Genomic DNA, 23283 nt, shown 5'->3' with positions numbered 1-23283 from the left:
CAGATTGGGTACTGTAGTCGGTTTCGGACGATGCACCGTCACGGCGTCATCAAGAGACAAAATAACTGCTGTCAGAGCATATGTATGTACGAGTTTACGACTATCGACAAGTCGCGCACGTCCTGCTGAAGATCACAACGGGACAGCACGTCAACACTTTTATAATATTGTAATTTGTAATCATAAAAAAATTTTATCGTAAATATTAATTTTCCATTAATGTGTCACGACCATAATATAAGTTTACCGCGGGTTATACCTTTGCCGTGACGTGGAGTTTTGATACTTTGATAAGTTTAACTTAAATATATATAATATATAAAAAAAAAAAAACACTATTCTGATCAAATATTCAAATATTTAGAAAAATAATATTAAAAATAGGTAAGTACCTCCACACATTTATTTTAATTTAATTTCTAAAAAAACAATTTTAAAATATTCACTTATTATATACTAACATACTATATTATGCCCATCCGTCTAGGTACCTATATAATATTAACTTTAGGGCTTGAAAACGTAGTGTACTCCAGGAGTGGTTATCACACCAATTAAAAACATTGAATTCAAAAAAATAATTAGGATATCTTCAATTTTTGTTTTTTGACGTTGGGCCGGCCATCTGCCTTACACAAAAATAAACTTTAGGAGCACAAATTTTGATGTAAGTATATTTTTGTACGTTTTTAAGTAGGTACATCAATACATTTTTAGATTTTTGGATGAGTAGAATATTACTGTTAAATTTTTAATGGCAATCAATAATTTCAATGATTAATGAAAACAAAATTCACAATTGAAAGACATATACTAACATTTCAATATACTCATATCGATAATTGATTAAGATTATCATAGGTATATATTCTGATATTAGATTATCGGGACGCAATTAGTAAAGTCGTAAAGAAAAACGGGGACGCATTAATATGTCACTAATCGCAATAATTTTTAAATTTGGGACGCAATTCGTATGCAACCGATCAGACTAGCCTTTTGACGGCGACCGATAAAAATGGACACGACCGAAACACAATCGGCAAGACAATAGAATAGGAACATATATGTATATCATTTACAGGAAAAATCTAATTACTGAATACTATCGATCTTTTTGAACCGAAATTCTACCGTAATTTTGTCCGCTATTTAGAGGGGGAGGTGAATGATCAATATCAAAACATATCAAAAAATGATATTTATATTATTAATAGTAGGTATGTTAGTATGTATGAATATACTTGTAGGTATAATTATTTAAAACAAAATAAGTTATTGAATGAAACAGACATTTTCTACGACGGATAAGATTAACTATATAATAGTATAATAATGTGTACAATTTACATCGTAATAAAATATCATATGCATTTAGATTATAATAATTACCAAAATATAGCTATTAAACGTTTCCGTTGCTTAGAGTATCCGTTAAGGAAGGTTTCGCTGTATTCATTTATTCATATTAATTTTTCAGTCGAAAACAGGCATTCTTGAATTTAACAGTATACAGGGGTGGTGAAGGGCTATCACCACTTGGTAATCCTTTGGATCCGTGCTTGCAGTGAGTAGTGAATAGACCTATTATAACATTTTAAGTTAAGAAATAGGAATGTCATCTATTTTTAGGACATATCAATTTTTATAAAATGCATGAGCATTTTTATATTTTAATATTTTACTACGTGCTCATAACTTAAAATCTGTTCAAAATATATAGGTGTCCTCCATTAGTCATTTATTTTTTTTTAATGTTTTTCATATTACTATGTTTCTATTATATTTGTTATATCTGAGTTTATACTAATGATAATAGGTCACAGCTCACAAGATAAGGTAACTTTGTACCTATGTAACCTCTAAGCTGTAATATGAATTACATATGAATTGTATATACTTTATGTTATATTATATCTTACCTAATTACCTATATTAAAATAAGTTAGTTGGTATTTAGTCAGTAATGTTTGTTCTTACTCATTTTTATTGGTTATTACAATAATAATTAATAGTGTATTATATTAAATTATATCGTTCGTAATTTTTTGTTGAACCCATGGATATGATAGTTTAAGATGAATGAAAATGTTCAGTAATTTGTCTTGAGAAAATTAATAATCGTACCATTAAAAAAAATTATGATGAATAGGATTTATACTAGCTAATGCATTATTAATTATTATATACTATTATTACATATTTATTTACATATTTTTATTATATAGACATATAGTATTGTACTTATTATTTATTAATTATATACCACGTCATGTACATCTATCCAGGTATATAATATTTTGGTGACACTCGAATTGCCTTCGGGTGTTTTCGTAGGCAATTCGAGTGTACCCTGTGTACCCAAACAGTCTACTCGAATTTCTTCCCATAGCATACTTAGATTATCGATAGTTTTACGTGTAGTATCGATTATTATATCGATTTCCGTAATGTTAAAAAATATTATTTTAAGACATACAGTATTTCCCAGACAGATAAATTTGTCAAATACAACAATCTTGTCGATCACTGATTATCAGTTAAAGATTAGTCCGTCATCGCCAGTCAGTTTCGTTTGCGTATAATTATATACAACATTAAGTTTTTGACTGTATAACAGAATTATATTTCATCTAAATTATTTTATGTATTGACTATTTATTATTTTTATTATTTTATAAATTATTACTTCTGAATCAGTCTATTTACTAAAATATTATAACTATTTAATAACATTTATTTTTATTTTCTCAGTTTATTTAATATGTTTATTATAGTCTATAATAATATGTATAAGATTATACTTAAATCGATTAATTATAGCTATAGGAGGCGATTCCAGTACAAGTAGATCACTAGGTACTTATTAAAATAGGAAGCAATTATAAAATAGGTATGCTATTTTGGAAACCGGGACGCAATTCGAGTAACTTTTATAAAAAAATTCACGGGAGGCAATCGAGGGTTAGATGGGATTCGTGAGCGCCCAATATTTTACACCCCCAATAGGCCCAATTTATTATATGTCCTCCATTGTGCTCCATATGTCTTCCTTTTTATACCTTTATTTTTTTTCGATAATAAGTATAAGTACCCACAGAAGGCATGGACCAATTGCGCCTAACACAACATTTTTATTTAGGGTCAATATACCAATTGCGCTTGCATAACACATATATACCAAAATGCTTGAAAATTAAAACTTATTTATTTATCAATTGATTACTGCTGAAAGTGATCGGGTATAATACATTCTATAACAGTATCGGAAATTTTATAAAACGAATTATAATGTAATGTAAATAGTATTTAATTTTGAATAATTGACGATCAAAAGATAACTTGTGAAATGCGAAAAAAATTTATTTATTTATTTCTATTATATTATGTATTAATACTCACAAAAAATCGCAGGTTAGTGTTTTCATTTATTATATAATAATATAATAGTTATAAATAACTAATACATTTTCCTTATAGGTATTGTAAAATGGTTTGAGCGCAATTGGTCTATCGACCCTAAAATGTTTAGAGCGCAATTAGTATATAGGTACTAAATAATAAGTAATTTTAGGCGCAATTGGTAAACTGCCCCTACAGACTATAAGTAGACCTAATAGATTAAACAAAAATTAATTTAAGATTAATTAGCAGGTAATTGAAGTCATAGACTAAAAACATTTAAATTTGTTTTAAAATATGAGAAAATGTTCATCTATTTCAATTATTTATGAATGAGGGTTTTTATAATTTTTTATTTAGAGAAAGAAACCATTTAGTTATTATACTTATTTATCGATTTGTCATCATCATAGATTTAATTATCGTAAAATTATTTACTATATACTCCAGTATATGTACCATTCATTATTTGTTACTAGGTTGTTTCTACAGTGCCTAGGTACGTTATCAGACAATAGCCAATATTGGAATGTAAAGGTTTAAGGTACCCAAGAGGCCAAGAATCATGAAACTCATAAATTCGTGATAAAATAGAATGTCTATAAATAATTTAAAGATAGATTTATATACATACGATTCATAATATGAATAAACTTATAGTTATTATAATTATAACGCTACTAAATAAATGTATTTACTGACGATGCCTGAAATTAAATATTTTTCGTTACTCACTTACTCTAATAAAGACATATAATAGTTATTATATTATTATATACCTACCTATAGTATACTATTAGATATCGATTATTATAATATAGGTATTAATTATTATATTATAATTTGTTTCGTATGTGATTATTTTTTGTTTTTTTTTATTAATGATACGCTTGGTTTTTATTTTTTTTAAACCTTTATCAGTATAATATGACATATTATATTTCATTATTATCTGTTGAACAAGCATTCTGATCACCTTGTATAGCTGTATATATGAAAATCAGTAAAATATTACAGTGGTCTCCTCAGTCCTTTTATATAATATAGTTTCCTATATTAGATATTTTTAACCGTAATTCAATTTACTCAAATTCATTGTATAATTTAAAAAAAGTATTATGTGACATTTTTAAAAAGACTACTAACATTGTTTAAGTTATTTTAATTTTTTGCGTATATTGTATGTATATCTAACTATATTATAGTAAGTTAAAACTAAAAACAACCTGTATGAATTTTTTTTTTTAGATAAATATTAATATCAAACCTTGAGTTTTAAGACACCATTAGTCGATATTGAATATCCAGCAAACTAAAAATCTTCACGGATATGGAGGAACATACTACTAGTACTATCGAGTGGGTACCAAATTTACGTTCACTGCTAATCTATTTTATAATTACGAAATAAATATAAAATATAATAATTAATAGTTACATAGATTATAGAAGCCATAATATTATGTAGAAACAAAATTTAGATTTATTTCAATTTATCTAAACATAATCGTCAATTATATCACAAATAAATATAAATGATGTATATTATAACATTTAAAACAGTAATTTCAATACTATCTAAAAATTAGTCTAATATAACAAACCAATTAAGTACATTATGTTTGAAATTTTATAATGTTCTTTATAGCTTATACACTATAATTTGCATAAACATAATTGTTATATTGTATATATTTAATCATTTAATTAAAATGTATTGATAAAAATTTAAATGATATTTATACGAGTATAAGACAAACGTACATTGTACATTTCATGAACAAATGTTGTAGTTGAAGATTCAATTTCTTGGTGTCCTATTGGCTATTTGAAAACATTATTAATATCGAAGTAAGTTGTAATATTGTTTTTGAATAATAAAATATAATATGACGTGTAAATACTAAATAGTAGCTTATATTTATTTAATTTATTTGGTGTTTCGTATTACCCTAAATAGAACTTTGAGGTAATGGCTACTGATGCTATATGTACCTACCTATAATAGCTAATTGAATACGTCATCATTTTGTTCAATTTGATATGATAATTTTAGTAAGAACACAAATTATATACGTGACTATGTACATAATATTATAATTATATTTTTTGTATAACCTACAAATTATAACCGTACACTTTTAAATGTATATAGAATATAGATATCTTGATAGACGTTACAACAATTTTGAAAATGACCACGTTAACATTATATAACCAATAAAAAATATTGGTTGAATTTTCTTTTCTTCATATGACAATTAATTTAATTTGATAAGTTTTTTTTTCTTGTTAAACCTAAAAAATTCCTAAAAATGCATTTTTGTGTCGTATATAGGTTTACCATTTCTGTTATAGTGATTGAAAAAAGCAACTTAAAATATCCTTCAAAACTCTAGGAATATATTGATATAATTTTTATTTAAATCGGCCTGGTACTTTAGTAGAGTATATTTGCTCGAGATATTAGTTGTTATAGTAAAATCCTTATTTCTCGTCTATACTGTATTACCCATAGGTCACTCCTTATATATTAAAAAATCTCAATACCTTGAAAATATAGTATTTAAATTTTAAATATATTTATAAATATCAAAAATTAAAATTTGAATATAAATTCATAATTTAAGGAAAAAATGGGGTTGATTTGTTTGGTGATTCATCTTGTAGATTGTATCTATAGTTATATTGGTATAAATGGTATAATAAACTTAAATAAAGCATAAATAGTATATTTATAATATTTTACTATTATCTTATATAGGTAATATAGTCTCTAAATATTTAAACTAAAACCAAAGAAATAATGTGTTATACTTTTTATGGGTTAACTATTCGTGCATATTAAGATGTCTACTTTGTTATTAATTTTAAAATGACTACTTATTTATTATTTATGCAACATGCCAACATGTAAGGCTGTAACCAATAAATTTATTTTATATAACGTAATGAGCAAACAACTTACAATTTATAGTATATTTATAAGTATTTCATTTATTATACTGTCTCTCTATGTACAATGTACAATTATAAATTATAATATGACAAAATTTATGAGATTTTCAAAAGCTGATTGAATTTATTGTTTATAACATATATACAATATATTTATATTGGAACTAACAAAGTAACAACCACCAAATATAGTATAATACTATGAATCATAATATAAATACCATATAGGTAATAGCCAATAGGTACCCTAAACTAAATATAAATAATATAAAACATAAAGGTTAAAAGTCACAACATAGGAGTAAACTTGTGAGGAGAGGTTACCACGCAGCTCATAAAATTAAACAAGACTGTCTCCTTTTGGTATTTCCTAATTATTTAGAAAAATATTAATGAAAGCCCATTTTCAACTTGTAGGTGTTTTCATTCAGAAAAGTAAAGCATTTTAAACGATTAAAATTTCATAATTACTTTATAATTGATTAACTTATTTTGTGAGAAGTATCCTTTTTCCATTAAGTTGTTAAGTAAATGACTTTTTTTGATACACCACTCTAAATCGAAATTTAAGCGTGTACCGGGTTTATGATTTATCATCAAGGATACATAAGTTAGAAAGATATGATGCTATGATGATTTGAAAATGTTAGTAATTTATATTAGTATTAATATTTTTTGATTTCTAAAAATTTTGTGAATATAAATAAGTCCTAGATTAAATATTGAATATGTTTTATATTTTTAATAAATTCACAAAATATTGATATTCTATAAATTTGTTTTAATAATTTTCAGAACGTTTTAAAATATTTTTAATAATTTGAGAATATTTTAAATATATTTTATTTAAGTATCCTATTTAAACGGTGCATACATTTTAATAACTTAGAAAATATTCGCTCAAGTTTTGATTTAAATTCACATTTAAAAAAAAATCTTCTTTACAATTTAGAGTAAAAAAGGTTGGTTCTCATTTAATAAAAAGTTTTTATCGCCCACACGCTCATCTTATTAGGTGATATAAGAAATCTAAATATTTGAAAGTACGGTTCTTAGAGAATAACATTCCAAAATTCAGAACAATTTAAATACCTAATTTCATTATTAAACGAAAAAAATTATGATGCTTGCAAAGAATTCGCATATATATATGAAATATCAGCAGAATCTTTTTATTAGAGATACACCATTGTCTCTATCAAATAACGGAATTGAGTTTTATATATTATATTACCATTTACTGCAGTGGTTTTAATAATGACATAAAATAAAGTCTTCCTCACTTAAAAACATCTATCAAAGTTCTGACAATAAGTCACAATGTTTAAAGAAAATTATTTCTTAAATCTATATAATATAAACAATGATTATTTACTTAAATGTATTAGGCATATTACAAAAAATATTAAAGATAAATTGGTGAACCTAAAATATAATCTTTGTAGTATTTTATAATTTTCAATTTGAAGGCCATTACTAGTATCGTATTATCTAGTTTTAATGCTTAGATGTTGGCTATTATGCTGTAAAATAACATGGTTTTATAATATGCATACACCAATAAACATTTTTATTATTTATGCGCATTGCGCATTGGGTTGCATGACGCAATGATGATGCACAGTCGTTGTTTGATAACTTCGCACAACTGTCGACGGCTGTAACGCGAACGGCAAAATCTTATTAGTATTGCGGTTTTCTGTATTTGATATAATGTTGTAATTTACAACTAAAATTATTTACTTGTGAACGAATATTGTTACTAAACATTTAAAAATAATATTATATTATTAATTTAAAACCGATACAATTTGTGGTTATTGAAAGTTATTGAGGAGAAAACTTATAATTTTATATAGTGTAATACTATAATATATTAAATTATGATGGAAACTAAAAGACAAACTAAGTATTATTTTTCTCCTTACCATTATACACATAGTCTTGAGCACACATGACACATTAGGTATGTCTATAGTATATATCAGATAGCTACGCGTATGACCATATTTAGGCGCTACTTATAATAAAATCTATAATATAGGTTATATGCCTATGTACACGTATAATAGGCAATAGCTAGGTAGCTATTATTTCTTAGGTATTTGTTACTATTAGTTATTTTTTAGTTCTTACCTACTACCTACATTGGCTACATTTATTTTGATTTTTCTGATATCTCGTATTTTCAATTTACAATAATAATATACATACTGCGTACACCATATTAATACAATATTTGATTACTTGTTAGTTGTGATTGATATTTGACTTTAAAACTGTCTTCAAATATTCAGGTACTAGTTATGTTGATACTTTGTACATTTTCATAGATATAAACTTTCGCTCAATACAACTGCAAATGATTTTCAGTAGCAAATGATTCGTTTTAATTATTGAATTGCTTTGTTTTGCTTCTTAAATTTTACGACGTGAATTTAATATTGATATTAATATACTATAAATAAATAAATATAAATAATGAATTATATAAATCTATAATGGATCACATTTTTGTTATAAGTTTGAATACATTTGTCATATAATTATTACATCAGCCATCAGGAGTACACAGTGTTTTGAAAAAATGTTCCTAAAACAAAGTTATCTCTTTTACAGCATGTAATACGTAAGCACGTTAATACGTTAATACGTAGGCTATACCATAGACCTATAAAGATTTATTGAATTTATAGGTCTATGGGCTATGCAAATAATGAAATAACTATAACTATATAATAGCTATAAATCATGCATTAAACTATTACTATTTACTATTAAAGTATTAAACACCTCTTATATAGTCATATTGCCATAATGAAGTACTTACCTAACATGTAAGTATTTAAGTATAATACATTAATGTATTTTATTGTATTATATATTTATGTCAGTGGCGTATAACTATATATGAGGTATCAGCTGTGCGGGCTTACCTGGGCTCGTTCGCTTAAACGCAGAACCCCGAAGTAATATAATGTTTTTTCTTTTAATAACTTAAACTATTAATTTTATTTTTTTTTTAATAATTTTAAATAATTTTAAAATTTTGAATTAATAAAACATGCTATAATATTTTTTAAATAATTGTTGTAAGATCAATGTAACCTCTTCTCCTCAGACCTCCCTATATAATACCTGGAAGAGGCCATAAATGGGAAGACCATTGAAAATTTCGCTCCTAGCCCCTATGTCAACATTTTGAAGTTACGTGGTTACGCCACTGATTAATATATCAATTATAATTGCTTTAATATTAAAACTGTCCCATTGAGATTAAATACGTCTATCTTATACGTCATATTATATCCAACAGTATTAATATTTTAAGTTTTTATATATTATTCTGATACTCGATACTCTGACTTATTTAGTTATTTAATATTTTAATAAATTTATTTGAAAAATGTATCAATAACGAAGAAAAAACTTTCAACATACCACGAATTTCTAAACAAATATTTTGGGGTTGTCCTTATGGTAACACTTATCGCTATCAATGACATAATAATAAAAATAATAAAAGTCGATCCGTTAAAAAAAAATGATACGAATAATAATAAATAATAATAACAATATAATAGTATGATAATATGATACGCTCCTACACCGTCCTATAGTTCCTTAAATATTTTATATTTTTATTGCAGTAAATTGATTTTATTATGTGTTCCTTATTGATACTGTTTGCCGTTTAAATTATTCAGATGTCTATAAAAACTGAAATGTTGAAACACTTGAAATTCACTAATCGTTCCAAACGTCGCGCAGTTCATTTAATTAAACTTAAGTATAATAGATTTACCATTGATATAAGTAAGTTACCTACCTACCTATAATTTATTATGTTTTATGTCAGTAGAAATGTTTTAATCAATTTTTTATGTGTACGCATTCTTTACACTAAACTATGATTTATAAAATAGTTTATTTTATAATTTATGTAAGTTAAACCATTTGTCTGTAAAAATAAATTTAAGTTTTTTGTGCTTACCATAATAATGTATTAATTATTTTTTAAAGATATTTTATATTATTTAATTATTAAATTTATTTGTCTTTAATCAAAAACAATAATATACAAAAATAATAGGTACTTATCCAAACAATCATACTATTTGCTCATATGTGTCTAATATAATAATTGATTTAATTTAAAGGTAAAATATTTAGAATGGGTGTGGCTTTAAATAGTTTGTTTTGTGTACTAATGTATTAGTTTCTTTATCGACTATGAAAGTTAGTTTTTTTAAGTATTATTATGTATGTATTTTAGTAAATTTTACTCTGAATAGTAAAACTATGATATACTTATATTGATGTTTAAAAAGAGTTCATATAACAGATTTTTATATGATAGGTTTTCAGTAATAACTTTTTAAATTTTATTTTCTAGTATGAATAATTTACGACGAGTTACAAGCATGATTCAAAATTATTCAGTATCATGTCCAGAAAAACCAGACAAGCGGTATTTATTTCAAATCAAAGTATATTGGCTGTCAATAGTCACTTTACTTAGTGTATTGGTTACCTTTGTATTTTGTGTTTTATGGACTATACTTTTTAAATTGGATGACGCTACATCAACACACTGTGGCTATCGAGTTTGTTTATTGAGATTTATAAGCACAACATTTTTTTACTTCCTAGTTATTATGTATACTTAATTATGTTTTTTTAATAGGTTAAAAATTACTTGCCAACAATATCAACTGCTGTGGGAAACTATCCAGTACAGCGATTTATTTGGACTTTAGTTATAATCGCTCATAGTCCAATAAGATTTATTGTGGTTGGTATATATTACCAGTACTACACTAATATAATTAAACCATCATTACACTGGTGTGTGGTATTATTAAGATTTTTATCCACTATTGAAGTATGCTCATTAGTTGTATTATCAATATTTACTTCGTCAGATTATTACAGTGAGTAAAGTGACAAACTAGATATTTGCTATAAAATAAGATAATTTTGTAAAAAAAAAAAAATTAATTTCTATTTAATAATTTTTCTGTTTTGGTTTCTACTGCTGGTTTTCTAATGCATTCTGATATACTTAAACAGTTAAATTCCCTTTTTTTTATGAAATGCATCTACAACTATCAGAGATATCAAAATACAGTATTATAGTAGTATTAGTTTTAGGCAATTGAGATGTAAATTATGATAAATTTTAAATTTATTTTATTTAAATTATTATACAGCAAGTCAATTTTATAACCTCAAAAATTGTTTATTTTATTAAAAACATGGTTAAAATAACAAAAAATTAAATCACTTTAATTCCGTAGATTTGTCTTATCAAAATGGGTATTTTAGATATTCATAACATTTGCAATATACTATTCTTAAGACACTATTACTTTAATTGAGTATAGGTATAATCTGTTCTATTTTTATTTGACCATAATGGTATAATTTATTATTTTTTTTTATGTCTTATTAGTTATTATTAATAATTTTAAAGTTTACACCCAAAATATGCAAAAACATGCACTATTAAACTTTATATAACTATTACTATTGTTATGAAATGAATTTATATCTCAGTTACCATCTTTGTACCTGTGTAGCAAAAAATAAATGCAAATGCATGAACTTACGAGCCCTAATAATTAGTTATAACTTATAACATTATTTTTTTAAATATAAGTGTATAAATATGAATTTATTGTATTATTTTAAGGTATTCATGAAAAAAGTTTTGTCACTTTTATCTGTGCTTCTGAACTTAACATGGTTATTTCATCTATCTTATTGAAAAAAGGACGTATTACTAGAACACTTATGACAAAATTAGAAGTGCGGTCATTAAAATATAAAATATTTTTTACTTTATTCAATATGATCAGTTTTGCAATTGCTGGCTATTGTTTTCTGCGACATAATGCTTATTGTGAATCTGGTGGTATGTACTTAAATAAAAATACTTTTTCTATATGCAATGTGCATATACAAATATATTTATATTTACTTAATGAATTTTATATAATTTCAGTATATACATTTTTTGCTCTTTTTGAGTATTTAGTTGTGTTGAGCAATATGACATTCCATCTTACAGCAGTTTGGGATCTAGCAGGTGTATCATTAGTGGTAGATGATAATTTAAACCTCACCTATCGATGACTGAAGTCTAATTAAATTTAGTATTTATAGTGCTATGAGATACAAATATCTTATTTATTGTTTGATTATAGGTCTACTAAAATGTGATATTAATACCAAATCAAATTATAAAAACATAATTAAGATATGCTAATTGTTTTAATTTTTATATTAACATATAGGCTATTGTATATTAGTTTGCATACAATATTGGTATCTGGTATAGCACAAAACGTATTTAAGATTGTTATTGTTTTAAATAGTTGTTAAGTATCACAGTTCTTAATGTTTTATTTTATGAGTATATATATTTTTTTAACTGTTAAATAAATATTTCTAGGCTAATTAATAATTATTGTTATATTTTATATTTACAAAATTATTGTTAGTAAATGAATCTCATATTTTTACACAACTTTTTTTTATAAAATAAATATATTTTAATGTTGTGTATGCTAGTCGAATTGTAATTAATTTTATAAAATATATTGGTAGTAATAAAGTAGTAAAATTACTACTATGAACAAACAAATTAGTTTTTTATGAAAGTTATTTGTACGAATAGTAATTATTTGTTTATGATTCCTGTACGCTTTATTTATTCTAAAACTTTTTTTTAATATTTAAGCACATACATAATATATTTTTGTTATATCGGAATTAGAGTACAATATATTGTTGAATAAATATTGAACGTTTTAATTTTTTTATTATGAATCTTTATTACTAGCTATAAGAATTTAGAACAATATATTATTTATACATTTTCAATAATTCTATGACAATTGATAATTGATAGTTCTATCAACCGTATAATATAATATAGTCCTTGTAAAAGATTTTGATTTGGGAAATAATTTTTCTTATTTGTTGTAACTGAACAGAACATAATATTATATGCTAACAAGTTAAAATTCTTAGTCATAACTTTTTGTAAGCTAATTATATGGTATGGGAAAGGTTGTTATCAAGTAAATCTCAAGCAAGAAGTATTAAAGTTTAAAACTAGATTTTATTTCTGTCACATTTTCAAACTTAATAGTACATTTAGTAATTTAGTATATAAATTACAGATATGAAATAAATTTTAATGATTGAATTACTATTTTTGAAATTGTGATTTATTTTTAATTTATTATACAAAAACAAAACCAGTATCTATAAATAGAATTTAAAATCTTATTATATATTGGGTTTTGATAATAATTTGGTTGTATCAACAGCTATATTAAATAATTTAATATTTAAATTAGTTTTAATTTTTAAGAAAAATTTAAGCAATAGGTAGTGGACCAATACTATGTCTTTGGTATGCGCGTATGATAAGGGGAAGGGACAAAGGACTCAAATAGGACATCGAAGAATATGCACCAGGATCAAAATTGGAAGAGTGTGTAGAGGTAGATAGAGATAGATGGCATCAAGTAGTGGAATAGCATAAAAATAATAGGAATAGGCCATAAAAAAAAAAAAATATAATTTAACTTGTTCGCAAGTCAAGTGTTGCTAATGATAAGTAATAAGTATCTATTACTGTAATCAATGTATGATATTTCTTCATGTAAAAATTTAGTATGTATACTAATACAGGTACCTATATACGTGTTCATTGATTGATAGCTAATAGGTAATGCTAATTTGATATTAAAATTATAAATTATAATATATATCCATTGTACATAACTACATAAGTAGGTAATGAGTTATGATATAGGTATCTAATAGGTACTTATTAATTATTATATATTATACACAATAAACCATAATAATAAATATTAAATATACATAATGATAATATAATGAAAGTGTATTTAAGTGTTAAGTTACTATTAGAAAAATGTATAAGAATTAAGGTTAGGTATTCTAAATTTCTAGTGTAATCTTAATATTTTAATTCACGATTAATGTGACTTAGTTGCTTATCTACGACGCCACGCGACTGTACTTTGAAACGTATTCCAAATGTGAATAATATCTATTCTATAATTAGTATAATTGTTGAAAAAAAAATAGCAAAATCAAATTTATTATTTGATGTTTGCAAATGAGAGGTGTATAATACTTCTACGTTTTGTTTCAAATTTAATATTACGTTGGGTGACATTAATATTGATGTACTGAATGAAAGTATCCTTGTATATAAGGCTATAAGCGAGTTCACCTTTTCACGATGAATGTTCATTACCTACTTTATTGGATTAGAATTCATGTTATTTTCATGCTGAGGGGGGGGGGGGAGGTGAAGGAATTTTCAAATACTATGGATCGAAATATATTTATAAATTCTGCATAATATAAAACAAAACGTACGTGTTGTGTAGGTACATAATCTGAGTTACCATATACAACAGTGCGATCGTATTTTATGTTATGAAACATTGTATATCTGTGATTCATTATATTATGACAGAGGTTGGTTCCCAACTTTTTTTGACTTTTGGCACCCTAAAGTATTTTTTAAAATTCCGGAGGCACCCAATATTAGTATAGGTATCATGTATTTATGTTAATATTTTATAACTTTAGTTTTCTTTAGCTATTAGTTAGGTATACATATTTTATTATTATACACCCATCAGTCGTCATACATTTTATAAAAAAATTAAATAATTTTAACATTAATAATTATTTACCTAAATACGAAATAGGTAAATTATAGTACTAATTACTAATACTATACACATATTATTTTCATTTTCTCTTCAATTAATTCAAGTTTTATTAGTTAATTTGTTTTTATATTTACAACAGTAGGTGCAAAAAAATGACCACGGACCCTCCCCTCCTCCTAAAAAAAATAAACACACCTTGAAAAAATAACTCACGAAAAGAAAAGTTTATGAGAGTGTCATGTAATTTTTCTATTTAATATTTTGTTGATTATTATTATTATATTATTACAGTACGTCAGTACCTATATAATCATAGGTATTAGGTATAATGTAATAAATAATAATATATAACACAAGTGAAATTTAAAGTATACCTTTTAAAAGCAAAACAACAAGAACTCAATAAAAATAAGAATACATGCAGAAGACTGATGCAAGGGTGCAATATATAATGTTATATAGGTTATAGGTATTATATTAAATAATATACCTAGGTACCTAATACAATTTTATGTATCCATTTTGTCCGTTATAGACAAAATTATTTATTATTTAATTAAAATAACTACAAATGAGACTACGAGAGTGGCAATAACTTCACAATGAATGGCAATATAACTACAATTGTTGGTTGTTATTTTAATAAAATATCTGCGCTTTATCCCAATTATGTAACAATTTTTTTTTTGGTGGATTTATTTCCTTAGTAAATTTTTTTGTGGGTTTTTTCCATGGGCTTTTTTCTGTGGGTTTTCCGTGGGTTTTTTTTCCATGCGTTTTTTTTTCCAAGATTCATTTATAAGTATAGAAAATGCTTATTCATTTAAATATGACGTTGAAAACTGTAACAATATTCGTAGAGCTTTTTTTCCAGTTTTAACGATACTTAGCGTGTATTTTTTAGACACGAATACAAAATTAATTTTTTTTAAAACTGTGTATGATTTATACAATTTGAAATAATTTTACGGCACTCTCGATTCAAGTTCGTGGCACTCCGGTTGAAGAAGTACAGAATCCGATTAAAGGTATCTATAAATAATCAACACATAATATGACTTGTTCGAATAAGCGATACCTATCGGTCGGGTTAAATAGTTATGATTGTCAATTCTAGAATACACTCTTAGTCAATACACAAACCATTGAGTGGGTGACGGGTGTATGTGTTATTTTTACTTTTGTACAGAGGTACGTAGTATGCAATACGTACGTCGTACACTGCGGGGTCCACGTATAAATCCTTATTAGTAGGGATCCCAACCCTGGCGAAATGTAATTTAATCTAAAGCTTATTTAATTCTACACGGCTAAATTCAGGATCATCATAATGTAACGAACGATCTTGGTGGAGTTTAATTCCAAATGATTATGTTTCGGTTTCTTTGTGCGTTTTTCAAAATCACGTAGGTAGGTGACCGTCCCAAATCCGGGCACGCATCGCCAATAAAACAAACGGTCTGCGATCAACACAAACGCTTATCATATCGGATTAGACATTTTTTCAGAAAGGAAAAAAAAATATTTTCGTGCTATAGCTCAACGGCGGCGGGTAGTTGTTAATACCACTAATACCAGAATAAATCGTTTTCAGATGTTATGTTCTATGCTGACGATAAAATCGTTTTCAGATATACCATACGCTGATGATATATGTAATATTATACTGTATAGACAATAAACTACGTAGGTTAAACTGTCTATTTCATAAAATATAAATTATAAAAACTCCGAGAACAATATTATAGTATATTATTCTATTTATTAAATATAAAGAGCTTTATACACAACAAATTTATAGAAGCTCAACAATAAGCATTATTAACACAATAGGCACCTATGTACTCGTATATGATACAATATTTGAAATTGAATGATAATGCTATTTTTCTGATTAATATTGGTGTACTCAGTATATAAATAGAATAAATATATCTAATAATAATATATTATATATACGTATATAATATTAATGTTGATACGATGCGAAAGAAATATTATCCTTGAATGGTATGCTCACAGAGTGTGTGCGTATAGGAGGCTATACCTACGAAATAGTATATAGGTTTGTGCACGAAGCTTTGCAGAAAAATTGATTTCGTTTCTTTTTGCTTTCCCCGCATTTTGTTAGCATCGTCCTTTGTCCCTGCCGCCGCGGCCGGTGCACGCGTTATACACATAGGTAATATAATATGGTAATATCGCCTGCTGGGTCGGCGTGAAATAGTGCCACGGGTAGTCGTTAGTAGGGGAGACGGCCGGTTTGCATAGGTAAATTTTCCGACTTCGATATTAGTCGATTTTATTGTAAAAAAGACGAAATTCGACGTTTAAAATATCAATATCGTCGTATCACTCTCCCTCCGGCGGCCTCCGCCTATTTCATATATACACTCAGCTTGCAGCAGAGGCTCAGGGTCGTCCTATAATACCCACATATAACTTATTATATGTACAAAACACGTTCGATTAATTGAAAGTACTATGAGTAGTCTTTATATAGTTTATGATATACGATATAGTATTTATTCTCAAAATCATTCTTCACTTGACTGTTTATATTGAATCTAGATCAAAATATATAAATTTAAAAATTAAGAAAAAAGTTTTTATAAATAAACACAAACATTTTAAAACGTCGATAAATCCAAATAACATAACTATATTTTACACCATAATATTTTCTAATAAAAATTAGCTAAATGTTTTGTAATTAAATTAGCTTAAGTATTATAAATCAAATTATAAAATTTCAATCATAGAAAATTTTTTTTTAAACCATGAGATACACACATTTTATGAGTTGATTTTGTTCATGTAAAATAATATATGTGACAAGAAAATCTAGCAAAAGAAACTAAAGTTGTACTAGTTGTAGGTACAGCGTAAACTGGGTATTATATTTGACTATAACAGATAAAAAAATAAAATAAAAGATAAATTATTAAAACATATTATCTGTGAGGAATACAATGATGGCAGTAGGAATGTTCTAATTTTTTTAAATGTTATTGCTAATTTTATTAAAAAAATAATTTCGTTATTGAATTATTTTACATTTTAATTTCTATTTTATTTTGTATTACTTATTTGACTATAATGACTAATATTTTTGAAGCATATTTTGCAAATATATTAGTAATAATATTGTGTACCTAGATTGACTTGATTTTACTAGCTAATTTTATAATTTAATATTTGAACTAAATTTATTAGAAAATAAAGTGTTTACAAATTTAAATATTTTATCCGTTAATATTTTGATTAGTTACCGTTTATATTATATTAATTATTAATTATTATTGGCTTATATTATTCATTATAAATACTAGTATTTATCAAATGCTTATATTATAATATTTCATAAAAAATGTATTCTGATATTGTATGGTATTATTTCTGTAGTATTTGAAGTTACAAGTCAATTTTTAATATTATTATTTTTATACAGTATCTATGGAATTTGTTAATATCAATATAATATTGTATTCGGCATTGATTAATCCAGCCACTACAGAAAAATATTGTATCAGGGAATTTCGATTTTAAATCATTCATATATAATACATACATACGTATAATATAAAGAATGGAGTACGCTAGTACGCACCACTCTACGCTACAGGTATTTGTTAGCTATGCCCTGTATCAGTATTTCCTCTACACAATCCTGTAAGTAGATAGGTATCTGCCCATAATTCAGTTAGCGATAAAGATTTTGATTAGTTTTTTTATAACGAGTTTTTTCCGCCACATATTGTACATATTAATAATTTCGAACATATTATATTTCGAAAGAAAATATATACACACGAAATGTTTTTAAGTTTCATACGCACAACCGTGCGTGTTCACATTTGTATATGAGTGTGTGTGTGTGTGTGTGTTGTGTTTATGGCGAACGGGTGAATGTTAACGTTTGAATTATGGAACTTGTATCAATAATGTAGTCGATGGTAGCTATTATAAAAAAAAAAAAAAATGTGACGCGAATGAATTGTAATAATAGAATTGTAAAGTACCTAAATCTTATAGGTTTACGAATAATTACGGATGTCGAAGACTTATCGCGAACTGCAAGCACGAGTTTTTACAAAATCACTTCGCAGATTTTAAGATTACTGTTTCCCTGTAGGCGTAAGAAGGTCGGTACATAATTTATAAGCGTACAAAATGTTTGGTTACTCATTTCGTCCTTTTGTTGCAGAGAAGCAGCAAGCTCATTCCATAACATGCAATCGCATAAAACAAATCAGCAACGGTGTACGCCAGTATACGGTAAGTGTAGTCTGTAGAAAACCCGCGTTAATCTTAAGCTTAAAACCCATATACAATACGCATATATAGTGTCACCGTCAAATACATAGGTATCTATAATATAACCGTATAGATTAGGTTATAGTATGGCACTACTGTGTATATGCCATATTACACTACGCCGCATAATAAATCAGTATACAGTCTGACGTTTATTCTACCGAACAATTATTATTGTAATTATTACCGTCTACACATTAAACATTTATATGGTTTATACCACTTTATACTCTGGATCGGTTGCGGTAAAAATGAAATTGCACCATTATATACGTATTTAATATTGTATCGTTTCATCTAGAGTTTGATCGTATATACTTAAAAAAAAATAAAATAAAAATTATTATATTATATTATATTATTTATATTATTATATTTTATTTATAAATATGTGAATAAACATATTTAAAACAGTAATACACTATGCTGTTGTTCGAAATTTTCTCATAGTAAGACGTATGCACAGGATAATAGGAATAGGTATAATTTAGTGTAGAAAGTTAGTTTTAATTTTTTTGCTATTACTTGAATCATAGATTTGTTAATAGCATAAATAATAATGTAAAAATTATTAATTTTTGTACAATAAACTTTCACAAGTCACAATTACACTTAAACAAGTGACTGGTTATGCATTGAATAATATATGCGTTTTGTCATTTGCCCAATGGTTTGTCTGCTCATCACTCTATATTAATATACAGTATTATAGAATTATGAATTAATATATTATTTTACTTTTTGGGTATAAATTTTAAATTTAAATAAATAAATAGTTATACCCAATATATTGTATACTTTTGTAATTATTCAAGGTTGTTTTTGTAGTCCATACTGTTATCTTGGAACACACTGGTTTAATGTGCAATCCTATACCATTTATATCAGTTATAACCGCTGCAAATTTGTCACCAACTACTTGTAGTATCTATACACAGTAATTCATTATATAATATTTCGTATTTTATTTTTATAAATTCTGAAAGAAGTAGCTGTAGGTACCTAGGTAATGTATAAGTTTTACAAAGATGTTATTTTTCTGTCTTTTTCTTATGATATTTTTTCAGTAAAATGAGTACTCCACAAAATGTTGTGTAACTCTATCTATCATTAATTAGGTACCGAATCTAGTTTTTTTTTTTAAAAAGCCAGCCTTTTGAAGAATTTTAGTAGTGTTTCTAAGACCGTTAATAACAAGATTGGTATATGCCGATAGAATTAATTCATCTAAGAGAATGTAACTTAGATGAAAATAAAACCAGGTCAGGATTAGTTTACAAATACGGTTATTACTTATTATTCATTATATTCAAAATTAAATAATATTAATAATAATATATGTAACTATATTGGAAAAAATTAGTTCAAACTATGGTATTACTAATAAAAATATATGCAGATATAATTGTTTTTCGTACCTATTCTAATAGACAATAACTTATCATTAAATTTAAATTTAACATATCCATCAAGGTAATCTACCTACTCAAAGAGGTGGTGCACCCAACACATATTACACAGCAGAGTGAATTAGTTTTTTTTTTATTAATTATTATGGTTTTGAATTTTCTTGAACACTAAAATGTAATTTCTAATTTATGAGTATTTTAAGATTATTTTTAGTAAAAAGTCTGAAACTATGCTTAACTAATATCATTATTAATTATGTTATATAACATATTATATTTCTACAAAATGTTAAAGTTTTATACGTACCATATTATTCCATATATTATGCAAATTGTGGTTATCTTTCAATACGATTATCCAACGCCCTGCATTTTCGTTACTTTTGTGTTCCCATGCGGGTATGCTCTTTTCATTAAACACAAATAAACATGTGTTTAAAAATTTTACTGATGGTTGAATAATATGACTGAGAACTCTATAGACATGATTATATATATATATATATATATATATTAATGATTAGTGCTACTATTAACAGTAGATAAATTCAAAATTTTTTTTTAGTACAATTGAATTATTCGTGAATATTGTGATTTAAGATTATCAGTGAAAAATATTAAAATAAAAATAATGAGTGGTTTTATAACATCTAAAATAATGTGGAAATATCTAAGGCATTTTATGAATTTTATAATACATTTTTACTCGAAAAAGGCTATCTGATACTCCATCTATATATATTATTATTAATAGTACTCTTACCTAATTTTAAATTCTTACTATGTTAAAAATTATACTTATGTATTTATGTAAGTGGCGGAAGTTTCGTGAACTTTTTAGAAATTCCCGAGAATTTCGGAATTGATACGGATAAAGATATGGAATCATGGACATTTGTTTTATTCAAATTTAAAACACATTTTAAATTAACTGAAATAATAAAAATGATACAATCCAGTTATCCAGTTATCCAGGAAACATCCAGTTATCTTATAAAAAAGGTTATTAATTATTAATTTTATGATGTTTATTTTTCGAATTGCTTTGATAAAAATCGATAATTTTTCATCTACATTAATTATTGAATTATTTCCATTTGAATTTTATATATTATTAACAATCAATTAATTTTTTTCCATTTTTTTTTAAACCAACGTTATTAAAAACGTAGCATTCATTAATAATTATAAACTTACTTCCATAAATGAGTAATATCGTGAACAGTTTCAATTTTAGTTAATGATTCTTCCCATGGATACCTTAAACTTAATTTTGAAGGATCTCTATACCAAAATGTCCAAGAGCTTATAGGATATATCATCGCAACATCTGAGTATAATGATTCAGTAGAATTAATAATATTTTCATCTATTTTTATGTTTTTCATCAATTTTTGGTATTCATCAGATATATTTGGTTTTGATTTAATAATTTTATTTGTTTCTGTAATAATTTGAGGATACTCGAGCTAAAAAGAATCGTTAATATGATATTTGTAATTAGTATACAAGTAGATGGAGAATAAGTGTATTGTATAATATTATTGTTATATTATTTAAGTGTTTTTATTGTTTTTAATCAATTTATTCTACGATAATCTTATTTTATAAATTTGAATTATTATCATTATTATCAAACAAACGGATAACCATACTTAATACAGCAATAAAATTAATAACCCACTTCAATATTGATGGTTTTCAATTAATATTTTTATCAACTGTAAAATATGAAATATAGTTTTAAAGTTATAACACCGATTAAAATTAATAAATCTGAACATTTGTCAAATTAATATAGTTTTTGTTTGTATATATTTTATTTTTTTATTTTTATAGTTAATTTTAAATTGAAAAAATATAGATTATTTTTACGCATACTAATATTAATTAGCCGTTATTTATTACATAACACATAACAAGTATTCGTGTAATAAACAGTTTTATGTAACGCAGATTAATTTGATAAATTAATTATTTTATTAATTCATTACACAATGCATGTTATGTGCTTATTTAACGCAGGAAGCTATTATAATGTACATTATTCATAAAAGGAAGTACTTGATGAGTTTTATACTAAAAAAAATAGAACCCATATTTAAAGCACTTTTTAAATATAATTGTCTAAATCAAATTAAATTGAATAACTTAACTTGTCTAATGTCTACATATAAATTAAGTTATTGAAGTATACATTCTTTTTGTTGCTGTAATTTCGCACATGATTATTCAAAAATTGTATGACAATATTATGTAACTACCTACTTGAAAATGATAAATTATTAATTTAAAAATACCTGATCATTTTTTTTTAGACTATATTCCATCTTAGCATATTATGAGATTTAGTACCATACACTATTTATTATTAAAAACATATAAACACTAAAAATCGAATACAAAACATGAAGATTAATAAATAAATAATGTTCGATGTCTAGGAAACAAAACATCGTATTGTACTG

The 23283-nt window shown here is 25.2% G+C and overlaps 2 protein-coding genes across 9 annotated transcripts; one reads left to right on the top strand and one right to left on the bottom strand.

Annotated features, from left to right (window-relative positions):
* The first annotated feature begins 31 nt into the window (after positions 1 to 31).
* LOC132929724 (post-GPI attachment to proteins factor 2) lies at positions 32 to 13187 on the top strand. Of its 8 annotated transcripts, XM_060995263.1 has the most exons (9): positions 32 to 384; positions 488 to 667; positions 1481 to 1567; positions 4651 to 4761; positions 5196 to 5253; positions 10757 to 10967; positions 11048 to 11294; positions 12056 to 12277; positions 12368 to 13187. In XM_060995263.1, exons 6-9 carry the CDS (start codon positions 10758 to 10760, stop codon positions 12496 to 12498), a joined length of 810 nt encoding a protein of 269 aa, XP_060851246.1. In that variant the 5' UTR covers positions 32 to 384; positions 488 to 667; positions 1481 to 1567; positions 4651 to 4761; positions 5196 to 5253; position 10757; the 3' UTR covers positions 12499 to 13187. The 8 variants fall into 8 exon arrangements, with proteins under 8 accessions (XP_060851246.1, XP_060851240.1, XP_060851242.1 ...); XM_060995257.1 differs by lacking the exon at positions 5196 to 5253; XM_060995259.1 differs by lacking the exons at positions 488 to 667; positions 5196 to 5253.
* Positions 13188 to 20018: 6831 nt separating this feature from the next.
* LOC132929725 (uncharacterized) lies at positions 20019 to 22320 on the bottom strand (the record flags this gene model as incomplete). Its single annotated transcript, XM_060995266.1, is given in 4 exon segments — positions 20019 to 20094; positions 20189 to 20334; positions 21123 to 21291; positions 22013 to 22320. Coding segments are annotated over 4 exon segments (699 nt in total), but the record flags the coding sequence as incomplete, so codon positions are not given.
* Between the last annotated feature and the right edge of the window lie 963 nt (positions 22321 to 23283).

The sequence above is a fragment of the Rhopalosiphum padi genome, chromosome 4 (genome assembly GCF_020882245.1).
Source record: "Rhopalosiphum padi isolate XX-2018 chromosome 4, ASM2088224v1, whole genome shotgun sequence".
NCBI classification, from domain to species: Eukaryota; Metazoa; Arthropoda; class Insecta; order Hemiptera; family Aphididae; genus Rhopalosiphum; species Rhopalosiphum padi.
Note: the sequence above shows the minus strand (reverse complement) of the source record. Positions and strands in the feature narration are given on the sequence as shown.

Coding starts and splice junctions, on each gene's coding strand:
- LOC132929724 (XM_060995260.1), top strand. CDS start 4,733: ATGGAGGAACATACTACTAGTACTATCGA. Junction 11,295..12,055: donor TACTTCGTCAGATTATTACA/GTGAGTAAAGTG, acceptor TATTATTTTAAG/GTATTCATGAAAAAAGTTTT. Junction 12,278..12,367: donor TGCTTATTGTGAATCTGGTG/GTATGTACTTAA, acceptor ATATAATTTCAG/TATATACATTTTTTGCTCTT.